Source organism: Scomber japonicus, chromosome 22 (assembly GCF_027409825.1).
Source record: "Scomber japonicus isolate fScoJap1 chromosome 22, fScoJap1.pri, whole genome shotgun sequence".
Classification (NCBI taxonomy): domain Eukaryota; kingdom Metazoa; phylum Chordata; class Actinopteri; order Scombriformes; family Scombridae; genus Scomber; species Scomber japonicus.
Window position 1 is genome coordinate 16,059,300 of NC_070599.1, and position 24,972 is coordinate 16,084,271.

Genomic DNA, 24,972 nt, shown 5'->3' on the forward strand with positions numbered 1-24,972 from the left:
GAATGTCCGACATGCATGACATGAAAAACTGGATATCCTGCCCACGGCTAATGTATAAGATTACAAATATGACCATCGCTTTAGTCGTCCTCTCAAATTTTTGAAGTAGTTGCTGGGGGGTGAGAAGAAGAGAGCTTTTATTTGTACGGGTATAAGGTTTCAGCAAAGGGGGGAAAAAGGGGTGAGCGGGTGAGGAGATAGACCCTGTCATATCAAGACAGACGTAGGCTGGCATACTGTTAACATAGCTCAGACATTTTACTTGTCATTGCCAGGAAGAGACTGACATTGTACCAATACTGACAGCAAACAGTGTCCATATCTGGTCAGTTTCATTTTTAAACCCAAAAAATTCAACCTGGAGTCAAACTACCAACCCTGCCAGACTCCCCCAGAAAAACTAAGTAAATAAACACAACTGAGAAAAGTGTCAATGTCTCATCTAACAACAGGAACATAGAAATTGCATCTTCCCTTCTACTGAACCCCTTTTAATGGTCAGTTTTTACAGTATGAAATGCAGAAGAAAACACTGAAAGCTTAAGAGCAGATCATCTGACTAGCAACAGTTGATATGATGCATTTTAACCTGTAATATTAGCTTAACTATAATTAGCTGTGACTTAAAAGATAATGACTTTAGGATTCAGGTAATTCAGGAAAAGCCAATGGGCCACAACTATGTTAGCCAGTAGTTATTTAAAGTCAAGTGTTGACATTCTTTTAAGCCCTAAAGCCTTAAATATAACGTCATGGGAGAAAATTGATTCAAAAGATGAATAAAGATCCTGAATGTGATTAAATCAGCTGTTTAATTTAGCGTTAAGTTTTTTCAATGGCTGCAAGAGTGTGTGAGTGAAATATCATCTTTGCAGTGACATTTCAGGTCTTTTTACGTCATATCACAGTTAACCTGACAATGAAAATCCACTTCGTCCTGCGACAACATCCATAAAACCAACTGATAGACAGCCACTAATTTGATGAAAGGGGCATCCATCACGTTATGAAACCCTGCTCCGCCAGCAACCGGAGGCCAGAGGAGAAGCTTGGGAATCCTCAGTAATGAGCAGCAGCCAAAAACAACTCGGGCTTTCTGCTGGAAAGAAACAGCCATGACTCATTGCCCTTATAAAGACAAAGGGGGAAAACAGGGCAGGGGGGCTTTAATACAGAACGCACAGGCATCACTGATCACATCCTCTAAATGTAGGCAGGGGTCCAGTTCTACCACCAGCAAGCCCTGGGGTCTTGACCAAGGTCCTCAGTGGTTTCTTAAGAGTCGTTGACTACCAAGAGAGACACAGGGCATGGCAGGTCAGAGTGCTCTCAGATGTCAGTCCTACCCTTCTAGTCGCTCACAGAAATCTGTCCCCGCCAACCTCGCCCCACCCACGCACACACACAGACACACATACACACACACATCCAACTTCGTCTAAAGTTATTTGATCACTAGCAAAGATTTAACAGCGACTTTATGTGTCTGTAAAGGCTTTTAATTGAACTAAAAGGGACCAGACCTCAAAAAAAAGTCTTACAATTATATTTGTCTATTATATTTTAATACTGACACATTGAGAAGAGTGTGTGTGATAAGCTAAAACTAGCAAAAATGCCTACAAGGATCTGTGTGTGTGTATGTGTGTGTGTGTGTTTTTGATGATGTGACACTGTGTTAGGAATGCTGACACCATTTTGGCCGCCTCCACTGATGACTAACACCTAAATATGAAAATGATTTGACTTTAAGGGCAGCTAGCAAGCCTGACACACTGCCATAGGCTGTTAGTCACTGTTAGCATTGTAAACTAAATATTTACCTCAAAGCGGTGTTCACAAGTGACAGTGCAAGTAGTCTTCTGTCAACACTTAAAACATTTACTAGCTTTTTTGGGTTTAGATAGCCGAATGAGCTAAAAATAATGGATGTTTGCTGAGGCTGTGACTCAGGAAAGCCCGTTTTAGTGGTCAAACATTTACGAGAAGACAAATAATCAATCGAAAAACAGCTAAACATAGCTTAAATGTCGTAATTATAGGATTACCCAGTCTTACTGGTCTTTCTTGCAAATATTACATAATATAGTCTCAAATATACACATATTTCAGAGAATATATTCTGTGGAAATGGGAATATGTGCACACAGTGAAAATGACTGAATGACCTCTGATCAAGTAATATCACAAAGTAATTAGAGCCCGACTGGTATAACGATATTATCAGCCAAAATGTGTCTAGCACAGATCAACCCATATTGTTTGTCGTTTGATATGTGCCAATATTTTTTATGTGTACTTCTGCCCTTTTTATACAATAAAGTGTATTGTTAAATGGGCATTACATTACTTTACATTATCATCTATTACATATCTGTGTCACAAGTGTGTGATAACCACATTTCAGGGACCACTGCCAAAAATATGTTCATGTCTAAAAGATGATACTGATTAATGATACATTGATATCAGAATGTTTTTACTGCCCAATATCGATATTGGCATCAGCGCCACTATCAACTAGGCCCTAAAAGAAATGAGGATGGCAAAATTGTTGAAATGATTTCAAATTTTAAAGAAAAAGGATCAACGTCCTGACCCTCAGGTTAGACACCACCACTCAACCTCAAGGTCATAGGTTTGACCTTAAGTGTTGTTTACAACTTTGACACCTTCTCATGTGTCCTCCAGCAACACCTAAAGGTGACTTGACACCTGAACTCCTGAACTCATAAATGTTCATCTATTGACAAAGCTCACCTCCACACTCTCGTTGACTTCTATTCCCCCGTCATTGTCATCATCCAGCTGCTTGTGGATGTGGCGCAGGGCCTCCAGGCTGAAGCGGTCGGCATCACCTATGCATGGTGGTATCACGATGAGACACGGGTCTGCAAGGGGACAAACAACACATGTTAGAGATGCAGGGTCAGGCCGAGGTTAAACTACGGTTGGAGGAAGTTTGCACAAGGAACTCCTATCCAGCTATTATGTGTCAAACAGATTAATAATTAGCATAAGTCCCTGTTATAATGACACTTTCAACAAGAGCAGGATATACACATGGATTTAGTACATTTCAACGGTTGTTTCTACTTAAAATGAGCTTTGCTGGAGGACACAGTTGTTGATTCAAGATCCCCTGACTTCCAGGGAACTGCTGCTGTAATTCATTGAAAACAACACACCGAAATAACACGTGCCCAACAACGAAGTTTACAATCCAAACAAAATAGTCACACAGAGCAAAACAACATGACACAGCATCTATCTTAACAATAGTCCACTTGTGTTTACAAAGGTTTCTAGAATAAATATATTTTATCAATCTTTTTCTTTCCTTTAAGGGTGAGCTGCTGAGGACATCTTTGGTATATAAAGTCAGGCAACAAATATTAAGATGACTGTGTCTTTCAAGCACTGTTTATTTGGCTAAGAGGACACTCCTGTGTGCACTCCTGGCAGGCAGTTTGCATTTACCTGGCTCCACCCGCCTTCAGGGAGAAGACAACCCCTACCTCCGGGCATTTATTAAAATGCACATTCATTTCCTCTTATGATCTTGAATAAGGAGAAGTTGTGACTCTGTACTTTTGAAACACTGCTCGTAGCAGGCATACTTCTCCTACCCTGCAATTTAAGCAAGTTAACAAGATCACTTTTGTCAAATATATGCCTGGATTACGTTTCTATCCTTGGGGGGGGGGGGGGACGCATCTAAAAACATCACCTAATTAGAAAAGCACTAGAAATATTGTTTGTACATGTCAGCTAATCTTCCAAAATCAAAATACACCAAGATATACATTTCAGGCCACATTACTAAGTCTCTCAGTCATTTGAGGTCAATCCTCACAAAATGTAATTCAATTTAAAATACATTTTTGATGCCTCTGACTTGAGAGACTCCAGTCGTGGCTTTTGTGGTTTTTGTCACAATCTGCTAAACTGTATGCCTCTTCAGCATACTTCCACTTCTGCCAGACTCTGTCGTGTGCTGTTGTCATTCCTGTAGCATCCCCAGGCACTGTGCCCCCCCTCCCCTGGCTTGTTTTTATTCAGTCCCTCTCCCGTCCCACTGGGGGGAAACGAGCCCATTACTTCCAGCTTCCAAGCAATGGACAGTTTGAGCTGGCCAGGTGCCAAACTGTCTCAGCGGAGCCACATAACTCACACACACACACACACACACACACGCACGCACACGCACACATAGATATGACCACCCAGAGAAACAACAGCTCATATACAAACAGACATTTTAAGCGGTTTCATCTTACACACATCGCTCAATAAACTACATACACATGGATAGAATGAAATATATTGGTGACTATCCAACTGTCCAATTCATGCCAAGGCCTAACAAATAATGATGCTCCCTGTGTGGCAACAGTTTCAGACCAAACACAAAGCTGCACAGCAGCTGAGGGAGACACCCAAACAACAGCTAGACACCAACGCACAGCCACACATGTATCAGGCGTTCAGTGGAAGCTAGCAGTAAGAGGTGTTTCAATATCAGAGAAGCTATCAAAATGAGGAAATATCCAACTGAAAACTACAATTCTTCACGTCCCTTCTTACTCTTGGTGCACAAAATACAATTTCAAACTATTTTTGTAGCTTGTTCAAATGAAAAAAAGAAGAAAAAAAAGATTGTCATGTCTTTAGAGCAGTAGTTTTACATTTAGCTAGATGAGAAGATTCCCACCACTTAGCAGGTGGTTAGCTAGCTTAGCTGAGCATAACAACTGGAAACAGAGGGAAACAGCTAGCCTGGCTCTTTCCAAAGGTAACAAAAATCTACCTATAAGTGCCTCTAAAGTTCACTAATTAACATGTTTATCTTGTTTGTTTAATTGCTGCAGAAACCAAAGTGTAGAAAAGTTGTGGAGTCTCTAGCCTTTATGCTCAGCTAAGCTAATCAGCTGCTGGTTTTAGCTTCATATTTAACAAACAAATACTCTGAAGGAAGTGAACAAGTTTATATTTCCCAAAATATCTGACTATTCCTTTAAGCACTTTTAGGTATTTCAGTTTTTATTTGAAAAGCATATCACAAAATACATTCATTACTCTATTTAAATGTCTGAAAAGGTACAAAAACAGTCACGACTATATTGGATTGACATAAAACAGAAAACGTGTGCCCATGAGCATACAGTGAGACTTTTTGATGTCGGATCCATTTACTAAAACAAGACTTGCCACTTGGCAGTCCTGAGAAGAAGCTAAAGGAGACATTTGATTGGATGTGTGCCTGGGCTAAGTTTGGATGAGAGGACACTGGGGAGGATATCTGTGCCAAATGAAGGAACCGGCTTTGGCAAAGGGGGGCTGCGAGTTGACTGAGCCTCACGACTATTGAATGGCAAATGGGAAGCATACAGTGCTGGAGGTTGGATAACCCAGTGATGACTCGTTTGTGTGGAAATGGATACAGTAGCGCCTGAGTGACCACAGTGGCTTTAATGTCTCCACCTGTGGTAGTGCTGAACAAAATATTTAAGTCCCAAATATGACAACACACTGTACAACTGTCAAGATTGAGCCTGTTTAGCTTCTAGCCTGCTGTTGTGTACAAGTACAACAAACAGCAACCCAACCACAAAACCGAGCTAAAAACACTCTGTCAGCACTTCAATTGTCAGCTACTCCTCTTTAAAGATAAAGACATTAGATGAAAATGTTTATCTATCAACAGGAAATATTATACCCACAGTGACGCTGTGACAGATGAGCCGATTATTTCAGCAGTGTCGGCCTGTCAAAAAAGCATCTGATGCTCAAGAACAAGTTATATAATGCATTTGCTTAGCTCGCCAGGGCAGTTTACATAGCAAATTGTTTGCATAGCATGCATATCTATTTGGCTGTTTGGTTATTTAAACAGGCATACAACTCAAATACTTTACTTGGGTTTTTCATACAAACACACACACACACAGAGAGAGAGATGGCTGCATATCCTATTGTGAGTCATAATTAAACTTTCATTCCTTTGTTTTACACTTTTGCAGACACGTCAGATTTGATAACAGCGTCCTGCTTTTAACGACGTCCTGTGATGTCGATCTTTTTTTTTTACTGTCACTTCTTTCTGTACTAGTGCCCTAATTCTGTTCTACGTGTGTGCTGACTTCTCTTCTGAAGCTCAGAGAGGAAAAGACAATTCTCATAAAAAAAAAATCAAAAAAAGTTCTTGTCATTCATGGTGACAGTCTTTAGGCTCGGCCGCCTGCTGTGCGATTCACAAATATGACAGCACAAGCCTTTCCTAACCAGGTGTCCTAATTTTTTAAGTATGCCTAGGGACACATTTGCGAACACTACAATGAGGCACCATGTGACAGGAAGTGGCTGCCGGCGACCCCGAGCGTTCCGGAGGGACGTGCGCCAAATCAAAACAGTTGAGAGAAGCAGTCCCAAAAGATGATAAAATTGGAAAGCACTGGGTTATTTTTAACCCGTCAGACTCCCAGTTGACAGGATGTAAGAGCTCAACAATGGCAGAGGTCTCCCTTGCTCAAATACACACACACACAAACACACACACACGCATGCAAATGTTAAGTACACACACACACACAGCAGGCAAACACTAGCAGTTGTACAGTAATTCACTTTGCAATAACTCGTGAAAATGCCTGCGAGCTGTCACAAAGGGCAGCTGGTTTGGTTCAAAGGAATCTGATAACAAAAGCATTTAACTGTCAGCTACTTCCTTTAAAGTGAATCCCGACGCTTCAAAATACGCTTTTCTTTTCTTTTTTTGTACAATATGTGCATGTTATTAAGACGTTTCTGTCTTTGGTTTCACAAAAAGTTGGTAAGTAGGTGACAGGAGAAGCAGACAGGGAAGTATGGTGTTTCAAGTGTGGTACAGCAACTTTTTTTGGGGACTTCCTTGAACCTGATCCCTTGAGATATACGGCCATCGTGGTGTTTGTACAACTGAATCTATACAACAGACATAGCTTCCTGACCCCGCTGCATTCTGGGTGTGTGCTTTGTTGAAATATTCACATCACATGTCACTTGTCAGACAAACTTTTTTTTTTCCCTCATACAGGTTTGCATAATGGTTTGATGTGCTAATATGAAAGTGGGAGTGAAATTAATGTTTCTACACTTATGCTCTTATTCTCCTCAGATCAGCAGAATGACAGAAATCTATTCTACACTAATGCATGGAATAATTATCCTTTCAGTCAAATCAAAAAGAAATATGCAATAAATTAAAAGGATATGTCTTATTAATATTCTATTTTTAGTTTTATTGTCAAGAAATCTCATGAGAAGAACAAGACAAGTGCTGTCTTTGTAGCCAAACTATGATATATCTTATCATCATAGTCCAAAAACTATTAAAAACTATGGCACCCTGCTTTATTTGGAGTCAATCCCACACCATCCTGCTGACGTGAATCCTCGCTGCTGAAAATAGTTCCCAACAAATGCAATATTTATGTCTGCTTGAGTACCATTTGATGGACACTGCATTGCCCAAGTGTTGTAGAATATGACTAAGCCTGTATTAAAAATAAAAGTATAGAGCTGCGACTGCTTTTTAAAGATTTAGATCTTTAGTGGGAACAACTGAGGCTGGGACTGAAAACCACTGTACCCACACACATGAGGATCTATTGAAATATATAGAATATCACCAGAAAATGATATGAGCATCACTTTAGTACAAAATATTGAACAAATAACCATCTTTTTTTCCATTTTCTTCAACAGGACAGCAGTAATTAATTGCAGTCTTGATACACAAAGCCCTGTAGCTCTTAGGTCCCAAAGAAAGAGCTGTATTTTCTTAGAGGTGGTGACCCCGTGTGTTTATGGCACAGTGGCATCATGCCAACTCCTGATAGTATTCAGTCTGACTTCCCCACCTGAGACGATGTGCAGGCACGTCCTCCCTTCCCCCCATTTCACTTAAAACCTGATCTTGGATGAGAAGCTAGATTAAGTGTAACAGTATCTAGGAGCGGGAGGGTGTGGGAAGAGGCGATGTGGAATTAAGATGGAGGGATATGATGAGTCTGACATGCGACTCTGGGGAGCTGAGAGGCCTCTTATTACTCACAAACTGCTCGAGATTTCTCAGTGTCCTCTGCTATTTCCTGCTCTCACACGATCTCTCTTGCACACACACACATTGTGTCTCCCTCTCTGTCTCAAGTGCAGACACAGCACAGACACCAAAGACACACACCTTACCGACACATGCAGTACATATTCACTCTGAGGTGTCTGGGATGCAGTTTTCCAGGTAACAGCAGACCCGTCACACAGGCCAGGATGAAGTAATGAGTATTCAGATCAATGAGCGAACACACCACATGCTAAAACAGATGAGTGAGTACATCTCAGATTCTCTCGGCCAGTGTTGAATAGTATCCGGTCGTGTTTAGTGAAAATGGATTTAGTTTGTAAATCCATTAAATATAGATGACAATGATTGCAGGAAAAGAGCAAAAAGCACCATCAGATACTGCTGTGCGTGATAAATTGCCAAAAAACTGTGTGGATTTATCAAGCGAACAGTAACAGTAATGATAGATGACACAAAATTATGTTTTTTTAAGTGTATGAAATCTCTCTGCACACTAAAATGTGCAAAAAGCAAACAAATAATTGGTCGATTAACCAATCAGATGATCAACCGAAAACTAAGCCCTAACCAATTCTCATGTGCCAGCTTCAAAGATGTGAATATTTTCTGGTTTCTATGGTGTTCTACGATCATAAACTGATTATCTTTGGGCTGTTTTTCAGGACGAAACAAGACACTGAAGGATGTCACTTTGGACTCTTGAAACTGACATTTTATAGACCAAACAATGAATTGGTTAATAATAAACAGATCAATAAATAATGAAAACTGTCTCACCAGATTAGTAATATAATGAAGAGAGTAAAACATGTCCCCCATCTACCTGTGGGACCTTATAGTGACAAAACAGGATAAAGTGAAATGTTAAAATCATGTACAGTAAAAATTAGCTCAAAATAACAATTATTGCACACACATATATCCCCATTTAAATGAATATGTAGAGGAACACTGTGTATTTTACCCACAGTATGCGAAATACTTTTTAAAAACATGAATTAGGCTGCCTTATAAAATATGGCATTGACTCTAGTGAACACATTCCTTTCTACAGTCTTATCGCCTGGATTAAGCTCTTCATAGTCACGCCTAGTTTTGTGCACGAGCCCGAAAATAGTGTCATGTGTTTTTGTTAACAAGCACCGACTGTAAACATCCTTCCCGCCAACCTCAACCTTGAACTCCTTTTTTTTTTTTCCTGTTCCAATTTCCACTACATGACCCGGTTTCCTTGATGTAACACCAGCGACAAGGTCAGTCGACCACCTGCTTACATGTCGCTCGGCTCTCCGGCCTTCCCTCAGGACAAGGCACACCTTTCTACATGCAGTAGATTAACACACACACACTGTGACAGCCGTGTCAGCAGTTCATTAGATCCGCTGGCACCCTGCCAAATCCTTACCAGCTTTCTAACATTTACGATGTACGCCATATGGATAAGTGAGATGTTAAGTATATTCTCATAAACTCCTCCTTTTCACTGACACCCCCAAGCAGCTATGAGTCACTGAAAAGCTTCTCTCCGGGGGCTACCTCACATGTCTGATCCTGTCCTGTGATCATTTAAAAGTCATATGTCTGTGTGTCATGTGACTAAAACTAAGAAAAACATGTTCATGTTGGCTGCATTCAATGCACCGATCAGATGCTCCAAATTGTGTGGGGTGGTGGTTATGTTTATGTGTACCAGTCTTATTCCCCCTAACAAGTACCCACCTCACATGGCAGAGCAGTGGCATAAATCAAGCTGACGGGTCTGTATTAAAGGCAAGTAAATAAAGCTACTGGAGAGGCTACCATTTCAGCTCATCAGCAGCCATTAATAAGACACAAATGTCATTAGTTGCCTACAAATGCCACCAGGTAGTTGAAGAGGAAGAAACATGATACAGAAAGTGCTTGTATGCTAGTCTCAGTTTGCACAAGCTGTTAAAATGGACACGGGTGTGAATTTCAAACTCTTTCACTTCACTTCTGATTCAAGAGAGTGACACAGGGGGGGAGAAAAAAGGTTGACAAGCAGAAGGGAAAGACTCTGACAGATGATTGCAGATGTCTCTATCCTGAGATCAAATGAGCAGATTGTCTGTCTCGAAGCCCTTGCAGAAAGAAAGCATAATGTGTTTGTCAGCCATTGGGGGTTTTTTTGTTGTCTTTGAGCTCCTGCTGTGTTGACAGGTGAGCTTTTTTACTCCCCAGGATGCCCCGGGGCATGGCAGGAGAACGTCTCACAGCAAAAATCATCAATAAAGAAACACAAAAGCACAGCGCCACACACAAATGCATAATTACCCCATTTACCACACTAGAGTGTCAACTTTTTTTTTTTTTTTAAACCGCTCACACTAATGCACGTCATTGTTTTGTTGTAAGAGCTGCCTACACCTACCCAGTAAAAGCCTTGCAAAACCAGACCAAGTTACACCAGGTTACAGGCAGCATGTCTCAACCAAACCTGATCCACCCAGAAAGTGGATTATCTCTGCTTGATTTTGTAACGTAAGAAGCAATGGTAATAATATATTATGCAAACAATAAAAGGTGGAGGTGGATCAGCTCAGACAACTGCAGTTACGAAAAGAAACTTATGAACTCCCCAATCACTGATTCAAAAGTCTTTGACCTGTTGAACCCAGTCATTTGCACTGAAACAGGGATATACCTTACCCCCCCTAAACCCCCTTAACAGGCACCAGTAATCCTCTGCTTAGGCCACAGCTTTCTTTTTTCTTTAAGCACAGATAAAGGGAGGGGGGAAGACAACTAGAGCAAAACGTGTGCAGGCCCACCAAGTCTGATCTAAAAACTTCCAGAAAAGGAGACGCTCCTTGCGCCCGGGCGTCCATGGAATGTTTTAATAACAGCCCCGAACACGAGATGTGTGGTGGTGGTGGTGGTGTATGCAGCAGGCCTTAAGGAAGAGAAGCAGGAGGAAGGAATGAAAAGACAAAAAAATGAGGCTGAGCACTGGTTTTGATTCGCTCGCTTGGCCTCCAACATGTACTTCTGGGTGTAAGGTTAAAGGAAGGTGTGTCTCCAGTAAGCGAGACGGAGAGAGCACGAGCCTGAAATAAGGATGAGATAAAGCCAGAACGATCACATGCTAAAAGCCAACAATGAATAGCATGACAGCAACTCAACATGCATGGACCGTGTGGTAATGGGATCCAGTTCTGGATGGACAGCGAGTGAACCTTTTGACCACTGATTACAAGTAAAAATAAAGTCATGCACACAAGTGCTTAGAACATACATCTTGGGTAACCCCAACTGGGATTTAGTGTTCTTCATCTGTGACATGGCCTCAGGAAAGGAAAGATGAGGGTTAAGACTTTCCCACTGGTACCCAATGTTCTCTGACTTTGTCCCAAATTAGTTAAACAAATAAAATAACAAGAAAATACTAACAAAAAAGCAGAATCCCTTGAACCAGATGTGTTGCATTTGGCCACTTGATGCATATCTAAGCTATTAGATCTGTCTTTCAATGAGAAGGATAATATTACAAGTCATTTATCTCAAAAGAAGGCGGCTCTCATTAGTGGCATGACAACCTTGGAAGGAAAATATTTGCACCTCCGAGAATAGCAGGTGAACAGAGCAGTTCAAGAGCAAAAAAACCTCCTGCACACTGCTCTTTCTCATCAGAAGATTTACTATTGTTAATGTTTACATCCTGTTGGATCTCACATTGCTGTTATATCATTCAACATGTGTGCAAAGAGTAAAAATCGAGACTGTCACAAGCCTTGGAAAGAGAAAGATTTAAAACAACACTTCTGTGAAGGAAGGAACATTGTGAACTGCCTGTTCAAACTTTTACTGCTGTGCTCAATGGGGAATGCACAAAGGACATGTTTTTAGTTTGATTAAGTGGCACTAAGAGATTAATTAAATGGTTGTGGACACTTCCTTCAATGCACAGGCATGGGAATGTCTCCTTCTGAGGATGTAAGTGACACCAGACAACAGGTTTGACTCTCTGCCAGTTTCCTGTGTATGTCTTTTTCCTTCCTGCTTGACAGGTTTCTACAGGGTTTTTTTAGATGCTGTTCCTAAATATGGATGCCTGTAGAGAAGCCATGCCAAGAATACGAGCCACAATTCAGACAATAGCAAAGTAAATAAATGGAGTGATATTAAAATAAAGATGCCTATCAGAGCTGAACACAAGAAAACAGCTGAGTCTCTCCATGCAAAAGATAAACAGTAGCAATGAAAAGACAAAATCAACAGCGTCATGATACATTTATTTCTGGCAATCAAGGTGTCGCCAAAGGTTAACAGCTTTCTGCTCCTCACAACTAAACATAAGCTGCGATCTCTGATGTGAAACAGAGTGGAGACAAATCATGTGTGGACAGAGAGCCTAAACCTTTGTCAGACCTTTGACCCGCTTGCTGCTTGGAGGGGAAGGAGAAGAAAGCAAATGAAAGTCATTGTGTTGTTATCAGGTCGTCTGATGTGTAATACAAACTGGGTCCATTTTGGAGCAGATCAAGGGGAAGGTTAAGTGGCTCCTGAGAATCCACCTGTTGGTCCGGACATGCTACTGTTAGCGCCACGAAGATGGATTAGCAGTCAACTCTCCACAGCCTTAATGCCCCATCCGAGGAATGGTGAAAAACTGTTCAGAAGCTTGCTTAAAGACTAGATCTCATGTTTCTTCAAGTTCAAATCAACCACAGTTGTAATTAACAAGGCTGGACTGACATAAGAGAAAATAATATATTCATACATCTTTATGCTGCTTTTTCCAGCTTTTGTCACTGTTTACATTTGTGTCCACATCTGCCATGCTCGGTCTCTACTCAGTTTGCTATGAGCACAGGTCGGACCAATGATTTCAGCGGAGACAGACTTGAGTAGGTACAGCATGCCAAGGAAATCCACACCGTTCTTTTCCCCTCTTGCCCAGGCCACCACATCTTCCAAGGGAAAGTCCCTGAAATTAGAGGGGACCGCAGCTCATGTCTAGGAGTGTAACGGTACACAAAGTTCACGGTTCGGTATGTAACTCGGTTTCTGCTGTACGATTTAAATACAGCGGAAATAAAATCAAACACAAAAGCATAGATCCTGATTTTGAATGGAGACACAATATCTCTTTGCTTTGCTTTGCTTTGTTGCTAAAATGTGAAATCTGTTCACCTTTCTGGATTCAATCTTTGTACCCTGGGAAACTAACACTTCTCTAAATATGTGTAATAAGCCAGGAAATTACATGTAAAGCCATTGTGACAATTTTAGGTTTCTGTGAAGGGCACGGCATTGGCTTCTTCCTGTGTTAAGGTGACTAGTATTAGCACCGCAAGATCCCACTCTCATAACAGGACAAAGCTATGAACCTTGTCACCTTTTATTCTGGAAACATGTAAAGCTGAGAGCAGAAATTGTACATTTATTTCTATGGATTTGGCAATTACAATTAATCCAATTTAGGCTATAAAGTGTAAGTGTATGTGACTCTGCTTATTGACTTAGCGGTGGAACTGCACAAAGACACGTTATATTTTTTCCACAAAGGCAGTGAAGATGACTGCTAACAAGAAAGCATGGATACAATCAATACATCATTTAGAATATTAAACACAAAAATGGCTTTACGAATGTTAATGTAATAGTGAATAATGTAATGTGATATTGGAGGAAATGCATTCAGCACATTTGTTATACCTCAGGACTAAATGTAAGAGATGTTTTTGTTTGTTTATAAGAAAACTCACACAGCACCTTTAAACCTTTAATGATACAAAGTAGCAAAATCTCACATTTGAGAAGTTGAAAATGACAAATACATTTTGGATTTTATTTATTAATTAAAAATCAATCATAACAGGTAAAAAGAGAAGAGTGAGAAGCTGATGCAAACTAATGTGTTTGCATACACACATCTGTGTATGCTATATATGTATTTTGTTCTTCCTATCTGCATGAAGTATGTAAGCTTGTGTGTATCCAGCATGAAGGGCTCATCCAGCCAAGAGTCATACATTGCCAACAAGTGGATCAACACCTTAAAGTGTGGCGGAGCTAACAACAATAGGCCACTTGGGCCTGGGTGAGGGCAGTCAGTCCTGCTACTGTGGGCCACTTGCTGTACAGCGGTGACCTACATCTCTTACTGAGGTGTTTTCTGCATGAGTGAATCAGATTACTGGCTGCCAGTGTATTCTGCTTATGAATGAATTATGTAGAACACACTGGAGAGTGATTACAGATTCGAGAATGTAAAGCAAGGAGATATTGGGTTTGACCTTTAAGTTATTTGACAGTGATATAGTGTTTGAGGAAAGAATGGTACGAATGACAATGAATGGAGCATTCAAATTAGGACATTTCTATGTGGTAAGACATATCTCAATAAATATTTAGACGTTAACAATGCTTAAAGAACAATAGCTCAGGGATTAGCAATGTAACAATACCAACATGAACGTGAATCAGGTCATCGATTGTCTAAGTGCTTGTTAGTGACTTCGAACTCAATGTCTGTTGTCTGGCATAGTTGGTGACTCATGGGGCACAGTAGACTAAAACCATCAAATAAAGTTCCATTATGTCCCTGGTGAGCCATGCTGAAAGTCAGACTGTCCTGGTGCGGCAGCGACAGATCTCAGTAATAAGGAACACTCTGAACCCTTCATGTCGGTGTCAGTACTGGGTCAGCCGCAACCACAAGATCGAGCATGATGGAAAATACACATGGAAAACTTAACTAGCGGCTTTATAAATACACCGAGGTTGGGGTGGGGGGGTTGTAGACTTAGTGACGGGCCTCATTAGACTGGATCACAACCCTAAAGCCCCCTAATTGAGATGGGTGGCAGCTGTCCACTTTTGGGAAAGCCAACTGGCCAACTGAGCGGCGTCAGTGCGACGACGCAATGCCAGTTTGAGGTTATGTATGATCTACAACTGTACATGCACTCTTTTGACAATGGATTTTGCATTAAACCAGAATTAATTGTTTGGGCCACTTGGGTGCGATAATGTTTTTTGGTCATTTGGGGGCAGTAGAAACAAGCTGAAAACATAGTATCGCCTAATAAAATTGATAGCAAACATTTCACCATGTCTAGCAGATATAGATGTAGTAACATTAGCATTCATCTGGAGTTGTGTTTTTGGCCATCTAATAACAGTATCGTCCAATATTCACTCTCCTTTTTGCTCAGTTTTGGTCTTCACCGTGAGCTGAAAGAATGATCAGCCTTTTAGCTTCTGCTGTTTGGTTCTCACACTGAAAACAGCTGCCTGCTTCAGCTGGAAATGGGATGATGAGAGCAGTGAACCAAAACATTGAAGTTATGGGCCACAAAATCAAACCAATGAGCTGGAAGACGTTAAAACAATGGTGTCCTTTAGCATCGTTCAGCTGAGAGTCGGGTGATCATTCTCTGTGGCTTTGTCCTTACAAGTGATCTCTTTCACATCGGACTATTTGACACTTTCTTAACATACAAATATGAAGTAATGCAGCTTTAAGCAATAAAATCGTTGAAAAAGGGTTGCTTGTATGATTCTGGTCATGTTTGACTTCTGAGGCAACAAGTCATGACTCTTTTTTTTTTTCTTTGGCTCTTGAGGGACCCTTCAGAACAGTCTGTTCTAGTCAAAGAAAGGAAATGGCTTTGCCTGTTGAGTTGCCTTCCACAGAACCAGGACATTATGACTCGCTCCACGTACACACTGACACTCTGTCACTATTAGCCCATAGAGCTGACCCAAAACGGAGCTCGAGGGCTCCAACACTAAGAATGTCTGGCTTTCCTCAAGCATGTATGTGTGTGAGTGAGTGTGTGTGTGTTGGTTTGATCAAACAGAGGCCAGCAGCGGCGGAAGTATCACAAAATGCAAATTCCTGTGCTCCCCGCAGTATTTAAGCAAGCACTTGCAAGATAGGCAAATGTCTTTGCTCATTTCAAAACAAATCCCTTTATTAATGCAGTTATGAGATAGAGAATGTCACCTCTGATTTAGCTTCATAAGGAAATATTCAGAGAATTCGCCCCAAACTTAGACAGCTTTAAGTGAAAGTTGTAGGTCATGTAGGGAAAAAGAAGCATACAGACAGATCTATTTGTGTAATTGAACCTACAGCAGCAAGTTTCTGCATAAGTAGGTTATGTAAAGCTTATGCTAAATGGGGGCTCTGTATCTGAGACAACTATCATGCAGCAGGCATATTATTTGAGAACTGGGTGTTCCTTGCATCCAGAGGGAAGGGCTTTGTTTGTTGAAACGCCAAACAAGCTAAAATACACTGCACCATTAAAACAGGAGAAGACCACGTTCACATTGCCACACGACCAATTTACGTTATAAATGCCTCATTCCCTTTTTGATTTTGTGGGGCTGATTGTAAAGAAATACTATGCCCAATTGCTTGCACAAGGTGTAGAAATGATTTATGATTCCTATTTACATCTACTCCATATTTGGCCCATATTTGTTTTTAAAAAAGATAATTTCAACCAGATTCACATTAAACCATGAAAGATGTTATATTACTTCAACTCAGACTGACTGTAAAAAGAGTCTAACACCAACACAAAAATAACTCTACACTATGACCTGCAAGTCAAAATATGCTTCTGGTTATATTAAAACATCATTTACTACTTTAGCACCTGATTCATCTTTGTCTTTTCTTTCAGATAACAGAAGTTCCTGGAAGACAAAAGATATGCTAATCAGTTCACAACAAAGCCACTGGCTTTAATTTTGTTGCTGATGTGACTGCCAACTATTAACTATTGGATGAAACTGTTGAAATTTAAGGACTTTTCAGACCTAGTAAGCCCTTCTGACATTAGCCACGTCATGCCAAAGGTGACATGCGCCCTTATACAACAAATTGAGCACTTAAGTAATCATCCTCCATCTCTGTTCCCTTCTTTCACATCTCAAATGCCTGTCTGGCCTTTTGAACATCCTAAATCAAAGGGGTAGCTAGCTGACCCACCAAATGCTAAACCCAGCACCCCCGCTCTCACCCCCTAACCCTTCACAGCATGATAAATGGCAGCTTTGAACCCTAACTTTTCCACCAACAACAACCTGGTCTCTATCCTGAATTACCAGGGCAAGAAATTGTGGCCATGACAATTACAGGCACAAACTGGAGCATGCATGTGTACATATGTAAATAATCCTGTCATTCACAAAGACAAGCTTCACTCAGTTTAAATAATTCCTGAATGTGCAAACATCCCATAGAGGGTGTGTATAATGAGTAATATCCTTGAAACCCTTTCTCAAAGTTAAAGAGTACTCCAAGATTCACTGCAATAGCCCTTTATGTGAGAAAACACTGTGTATACAGGACCTACACGAACCCACACAAGAGTCTTGTGTTTTTTTCTCTCCTGATGCCAAGACCAGCAAAAAGCAGCTGACCTTTCCAGGGAGCCGGCTGGGAAATGGGTAACGCTGCGGTCATGTTTACTGACACTGTATTAAGTCACCACTATCTCTGCATCCACTGCACTTCATTGTTCACGGCAAGAGAGACACAGACAGAGAGAGAGAGAGAGAGAGAGAGAGAGAGAGAGGGCTGACGTTGTTCCTGGGCCTGTTTTACATTGCCTGAGCTGCTGTTATGGAAAAGGCCAAGTGTGCTTTTGCCTTATTAATCAATATAGCGTGTATCCTCGGTTTTATTTCCAGGAGCTGCTTAACACTTGTAAACAGACAGTCGTGAATGTTTAACAGCTGTCTACGTTTATTACTTTCTCCAGCGGCCCTAACAGACAGGCAGGTGCGGATGTGTCGGATGAACATAAATATATAAATGAGTCTATAGGCCTCCATTTTAAAAGTTCTGTGTGTGTGTGTGTGTTTGGGGTAGGGGGTGGGTTGTCTTCAGTTGCAGTGCCTGGTGGCTGTAAAACAAAGAGCTCATTTAGTATTAGTGCAAACAGCCCAGAGTGTAAAAGAGGCAACAAATAAACACATTTTAAATTCACTTTCATGAGATTTTACTTGAAACCGCACTGAAGACAATCACTTTTTAAAAAAGAAAGTAGGATTTGGTTTGAGCTGCTTGAAGTTTCCCTTAATGTGCTTAAAAATAGCAGTTTGGTGTAATGGCAGCTCCGCTAGTTAAGTTAAGATGCATGCCACGTAATCGCAATGTCATGGTTCGAATCCAGCAGCGGACCTTTGTTGTATGTCATTCCTCATTGTTTCCTCTCATCTCTCTTCTATCTCAATTATAAAGCTAATAGAGCTTTCAGACACATTTAGTATACTTTCAGTCATGCAATAGATGGTTGTACTGTATTTCCAGGGAGTGAATCCTATTGGAATGACCTTTACAGAGGCCTGAGCGCTTACCTTTAAACCTGAGGTGACCTGTATTATGGACACTTGTGGCAGTGAAAACAACCTCATACAAAACATGAACTTATTATCCACCATATAAAGTTGATATGGCAAACCTTTCAGCATGCAGTTGCCTAGTCACACATCCAACAGACACAGACTCATATCTTTGTCCAACTCATTAATATAAGACCAATATTCACACACTGTAGGATGCTGCTAGGAGTTAGCTGCTAAATGCTGTGTTTATTAGCTAGTTGGTTAACTCTGTCTCCTATTTGATGCTGGACAGGTAGCGGACGGCGTTTTGGAGCTTTGGAGCTTTTTCATAAGAGTGAATTGACAGTTGCGGCCTGTAAAACCAAAGCAATGAGTAAAAAGACGTCATTAAACTCCTGAGCTAAGAGAAACAGCTAAACCAGATGACAATGCTCTACTCATTACTACAACATTAATGATGACTAAAACTCCTCTTCGAGTAGCTGATTGCAGTTAGCGGTGACCGATGCATGACTCTATGAACATGAATAAACCAATCTGGTTCAACTCTACTGTAGATTTAAGTTATGTCTCTGCTGGTGTGCTCAACTATGGGTCTTGGCCATTTGTAATCCATTATTGATACAGAAATATTGATAATGGACGCCTTAAGTGAATTAATTTGAAATCCTAGCTTGTGTTTGAGGTGCTGTTTAAGAGAGCAGACTTAAGATTTCATACACAGTCATAAACAAATCTATTCAGGCCTGTCAGTATAGATTAACACATCTGTCCTCTTGAATTATTACAGATACCTTGAGTGATAGTTTGACCTTGTTATTCTATGGTCACACTCTATGAGGGATTTTCTGAGTGGAGTGAAAGCAAAAGTGACTCCCCACAGCAAAAGCAGGACCCAAAGATTAAAAGGAGGTAAAGTACATCTAAAAATCAACACTATCCTTCATTAACAGAGCGGAACGGTAGGTTGTGATCAACATCAACATCAGATACCAGGAGATTCAGTGAGTTGGGTTAAAGCTGTATGTTGAATGAATCTACTGTACTGGTCACACAAGTGCACACTCATATAAATGTCAATCCATAAGCCATCACTATAGCACATATATCGGTTTTTATGTTTTTACCCTGAAGCTTGTATATCTATTTGTTTAAAAGCCAAGATGAGGACTGCAAGATTTATCCATTACATCTGTTGCATCACTTCTTCTTCTTATGTAACAGTGTTTATCTGTAGAGTCCTTGTAAAAAATGGTTAAAGGGGAATCCAAATGTTTCTTTATGTGTGCAGGGGCCTTAAACGTTGTCATTGAAAACACCTGTTCTGTACAAAAAGCCTGTTAAATCTATAGCCAATCAATATATGGCCTAGTTAGAAACAGATGCAAATAGATGGAGATCCTTCTCTCATTAGGTTATGTCAACCTTACAATATCAGAGAGAGAGAGAGACAGAAGGAGAGAGAGGAGAGGGGGGCAGAGGGAGGGGGGGGGGGGTGGTGGTGTGTGGGCTGATCAGCATGATTCAAAGAACCCTCCACTGTAAACAGAATAGCAATAAGGACACCCTTTGTCATTACGAGGCACCTACATCATCTTGTATAGCTTGCATATTTTTGACACTACCTATGTATTATGAATGTATGCATGTATGTTTTTAGGCAGGTTTACCCCCCCCCCCCCCCCCCCCCCCGCCTCCTCTTCTTCCTCCCCAAACTCACATATCATCATCATCCTCCTCAATGACACATGTACAGTGCCATTACAGTAAATACTCTTACCCTCAGGGAGGATGCATCTTGCATTCCTGTCATGTCATGCATTCCTCAGCAATGTATAGAAAGGAGGAGAATGGCTAAGGGGGGGGGGGGTGGGGGGGATGGGGGGGAGGGGAAATATAAGGTGACTGCCGACAAAAATGCATCACTTTCCACTGAGCTAACCCCTCCACCACCACCACCACCCTCCCACCCCTGCGCAGGGCTTTCCCCGGTTTTCCCTCAGAAAGCCACGGGGGAATGAGGAGGAGGAGGAGGAGGAGGATGGTTAGGGGGGGGTAGAGGAGGCTCACAGGTTTATGTACATACATCAATAAATTTAGGAGACAGTTAAGAGACTGTATCCGACATGAACCGGGCTGTGGTGCTTACCTGTGACGGCTACGTTTGCAGCAGCATCAGACGTGTGGCCGTGTGGTAGATCATTCGAGTAAGTGCTCTCCAAGCCCAGTACCGCATAGATGACGAGTCCACGTAGCAATGCATTCACTGCCTTGTGGATGTAATTCATGATGGAAATGAGGCCAAAATCTAGTAAATTCGTATCCGTGGGACCGGGGAGAGTGGGTGATGGGAGGGTAGGCTATCTTTTTTTTTTTTGGTTAAAGCACAGAGAGGCAATCCAGTGAGGAAATAGGACAAGTAGAAGGGAAAAAAAGATAGCTACTATGAGTCTGGATAATACAATAAAAAATAAAAATTAAATAAATATGACGTGTCACGAGCACAAAAAGGGACACCTGGAAAAATGCACCAACTTAAAAAAAAAAAAAAAAAAAGAGAAAAATCCCGCAGTCGACTATTTTGAGGAACCGGCTACCACGAAAAAAAACAAGCAGTCACTGCTGTCACAAAACCGGACATGAACGTGGAAAATACCTGCAAAAGTCATTGTGGGTCATCGGTAAGTCAAACTACTTTGGAAGAAGACCCCCCTCCCTCCTCCTCCTCCTCCTCCTCCTCCTCTTCTTCCTCCTCTCTCAATAAAACCAAAGTATAGCCTCTAAATGGGGGGTTTAGTGGCTGTTTAAGAATGGGGTGACAGCCGCAAAAGCCCCCCCATTGCCATTTAGATGTCTAATTGAATACAATTAAAGAATAGCTATAAGCGGATGAGGAGAGAAGCACATGCAGCCTATTAGGAAGATAGGAGGAATCCCTTTGCTGAATTGCTGCCACCCCTTCAAAAAAAAATAAATGAAAACAAATAAATGATAGGAAGTCTTCTGTTTCTATCCGTGAGCCACAAATATTATGAAGTCCTGTATTAAATCCTCACGTAGGGCCCGTGAGAGGGAAGATAATAGTCTCTGTACTTCCACGTACAGTATACAAACACCGGGGACAGCTTCAGCATATTGAACCTCGCAGTGTCTCCTAGGTCCGCCTCTTCATACGAAAGTAGCAAATCCCGTTGCATCAAAAAAGAAAAAAAGGAAACAACACATTCACGTCTTCCTCCGTTTTCCCTCTAATCCGTCTCCGACCTATATGAGCCGACATCCGTCTTCACTTTTTTTTTTTTTTTAAATGAAGTTTTACTGTCTTTTTTTCCCCCCTTAGCTCCGTGTGATAGTAGGTAGTGTGTCCGTCCTGCTTGCTGTCATATCAGCTGTTCGCCGGCTGATGCAGACTAAAGGGGAAGGAAGAGCCGAGCGGGGCGGAAGTCAGTATGCAAAAATGGTTTGACATCAGTAGGAGGAGAGAGAGAGAGAGAGAGAGAGAGAGAGAGAGAGAGAGAGAGAGAGAGAGAGAGGTGGGGGGGAGGAGGAGGAGGAGGGAAAGGGTGGGTTATTTGGCTCCGGTAAGTGCCGCGTGTAGCACAGGAGGACACTTGTTTTTAACACCGGGAGGGGTTTGTTTTGTTTTGAAGGAAGGAAGGAGGGAGGGTGCATCCTTTCCTTGCCACACCGGCTTTCACGCAGTGGTTACCCGGTTACCGGACACACACCACGCTGGCGCCTCGCTGTTGTAGTTTATTTCTTTATAGGCTTTTATAAGAGGCTTTAGCAGGTATATATTCAAAAACCGCCCATCTAGCCATGTATTGACCCTCCTCATTGTTCCCTCTCTCCACGACCACGCTCCAGGACGGCCAAGTTTGCCTGTCGGCGGCGCGCTCTGATTGGCGGGAGGGTCCCAACATGGCAGCGTCTGATTGGCTGCTCGACACAGCAGTGTTGGCATCGTTTTAAAGATGCTCAGCGCGGGAAATGATGCGTTAAAGGACATTACCGGTGTTTTTATGCATAGGTTCTTGTATTTATCTTAGAGCAATGTTGGTGTATAGGACTACCCAGGGGCGATTCTAGGATCAGACCTGTAGGGGGTCTCAGCTCCTAAGGAGAATTTGACATACAATGCCCTGCAAGTGTTCAAACCCCCTGCTAAATTACACATTTCACTGGATAACGTAAATTACAACAATAAATATTAATACATGGTAGAGTGGTCTACTATAATGCATGATAATAATGGTCCAGAATAAACAATGACATATTTCTACAGAGAGGACACTAAGATAGTTAATGAACCCTGAGGGAAATATACATATATATTTAAATTAAAAATAAAAATAATTAATTTTAATTTAATGGTTTTATTAATTAATTAAAATAAAACCACCTGAACCTGTAGCATAAGTGTTTGTCCCATCTCTAACAGACAGGCTCGCAAAATAATTACATTTGTATTACATTATTTTTTGGGGGAAAAATACAATAATTCTCCTATAAAAAGGGTCTAAAGTCACCACTGAGACTACCAGTTAATTCTGTCCCTCTTTAATAATACAACTATAAGTACTAATGTTATTATTTTCTCCTTTTTTTTTGTGTGTGAAGTAAAATATCTATCCTTTTTTTTTTCTTATTGAGCTACCTGAAACAACAGCTATTGTCCCTCCAGACATGTTTTAAGACAAACAAATCCTTCCATGTTTTTCCACAAAAAGGGAAGGGAGGGGGGATTTTTTTTAAATTAATTCCTAAAATAGTATCTTGTTCTCCCTCCAGAATCCAGAATCTATGAATATGCAAATATGTTTTACATCAAAGGTTAACCTGGTGGACACAAGACTTCACATTTGTATAATGTAAATCATTTACTGGCCCCGATTGGCTCCAAAACAAGTTGTGACGTCACCACTAGCTATCATCAGTAGCTGTCAAACTGCATCATGAAGCTCACACATCTAACTGAAGGAACAAGACCAAAAACATTTTTGAGTGGTGGGGTACTTTAAGTTTGATTTCTCTAGAGTGTAAACAGACTTAAACTTCCCAATAGCGTCACCAAAAAAAAAAAAAAAAGGAAATCCAGGAAGCTAGTCAAGCTCACCCACGGCTTTCTCTGAAACCAGGATTTCCCAAACGGCTGGCTCGGAATGCCATCCCATGTAAATGTGTTACATGTGTATTTGCTTCCTGGTGCTAGAGGCTTATATGTGAACGCCCAAACACACTGCTGGCACGATGGTTAAACTTGAATTTCAGAGAGTATCTGTTGTTGGATAAGAATTGGTACAGATGTTCAGTAGAATTATAAAACACACACACACAGTCTGATGTTTAGAATAAAGCCTTAAACAGACATTAACCTGTACAAACCTCACATGAAATTAACTCACGTGCTTCTTTGCAATAACATTTAACTGAGTCAACAGTATGAATGTTAAACTAGATGAGTCAACAGAATGAAAACCTAATGCTTTTTGCAGCTTGAATTTTACTGTTAGGATTTCAACTGAATTGCCTTAATAACTTTTAAAATATAGTTTTTGCATGTCAATCCTAAATCACTAAACAGGTTTCATATGTATTTAAAGGCAAAACAGGAAAAATGTGTTATTAACATTGTTCTTTTTCTTTAAATTAATACATCTTAACACACCCTGTTCTATCAGGAGGGCATATGGGTGTGTCTTTATACATGTTTGAAAACTTAACCTCACAGTCATGTCATTTTATATCTTTAGTAATGATCACACAGAGCCAAAGCATCAAACAACTTGCTGCTGCTATCAAAATACTTATTAAGCACGGTGTAAGGGTGGCGCTGGATTAGATGGCAGCTTGATACAACTTCAAGTGACAGCCAACTTTAGAGTGTTGATGGACAGAAAACTCGTCTCCCCTGCAATGCAACGTATTGGCCACCAGGAGGGACTCGCCGTGTGTGTGTGTGTACTGCATTGGAGGTCACGGTTGTCTCAGGAGGAACAGACTTCTGGGGGGCCAAAGGAGGTGCATGACTGATAAAAAGAGTCAGCCGTGGGAGTTCTAGTAAACAGGTGGCAGATGTAGCAGGAACCGAGAGAGAGTAGAGAGAGAGAGAGAGAGAGAGAGAGAGAGAGGGAGAGAGGGAGAGACAGAGAGAGAGACGAAAGAGAAGAACAGCATAATTCGATACAAGCCCGCAGAGGGGGCAGAAGGGAGGAAGGCAGCCAACGACGAGGGAGGAATAGAGCAGATGCTACATGTAGGAGGAGGGCTGCAGGGGGGAGGCAGACGGTCAAGTCCCTCAATACTACTACCTGTCACTTACCCGCTCTGTCGTCTCTAGAAATGCCTGCAGTGATCCTCTAGAGTACTGTACACCCTGAGAAATATTCAATTAATGAGCAGGAAAGGTCAGACAGCTACATACTGAAGTCAAACAATCCAGAGTACTGTAAGGTTTTATATGAGACCTGGAGGAAGTGATTCAACATTTATTGCATTTTTAAAAAGGTGTTATT

General features: G+C 41.2%; 1 protein-coding gene across 1 annotated transcript in view; it reads right to left on the reverse strand.

Moving 5' to 3' along the window:
* Positions 1–20,776, reverse strand: part of stim2b (stromal interaction molecule 2b) — a 40,758-nt gene extending 19,982 nt beyond the window's left edge. Inside the window, exons 1-2 of the mRNA XM_053343415.1 lie at positions 20,607–20,776; positions 2,761–2,891 (exon numbers count right to left, since the gene is read on the reverse strand). Coding sequence (XP_053199390.1) covers positions 2,761–2,891; positions 20,607–20,745 — 270 coding nt within the window. The 5' untranslated portion in view covers positions 20,746–20,776. The remainder of the gene's footprint in view (positions 1–2,760; positions 2,892–20,606) is intronic.
* Positions 20,777–24,972: the final 4,196 nt, after the last annotated feature.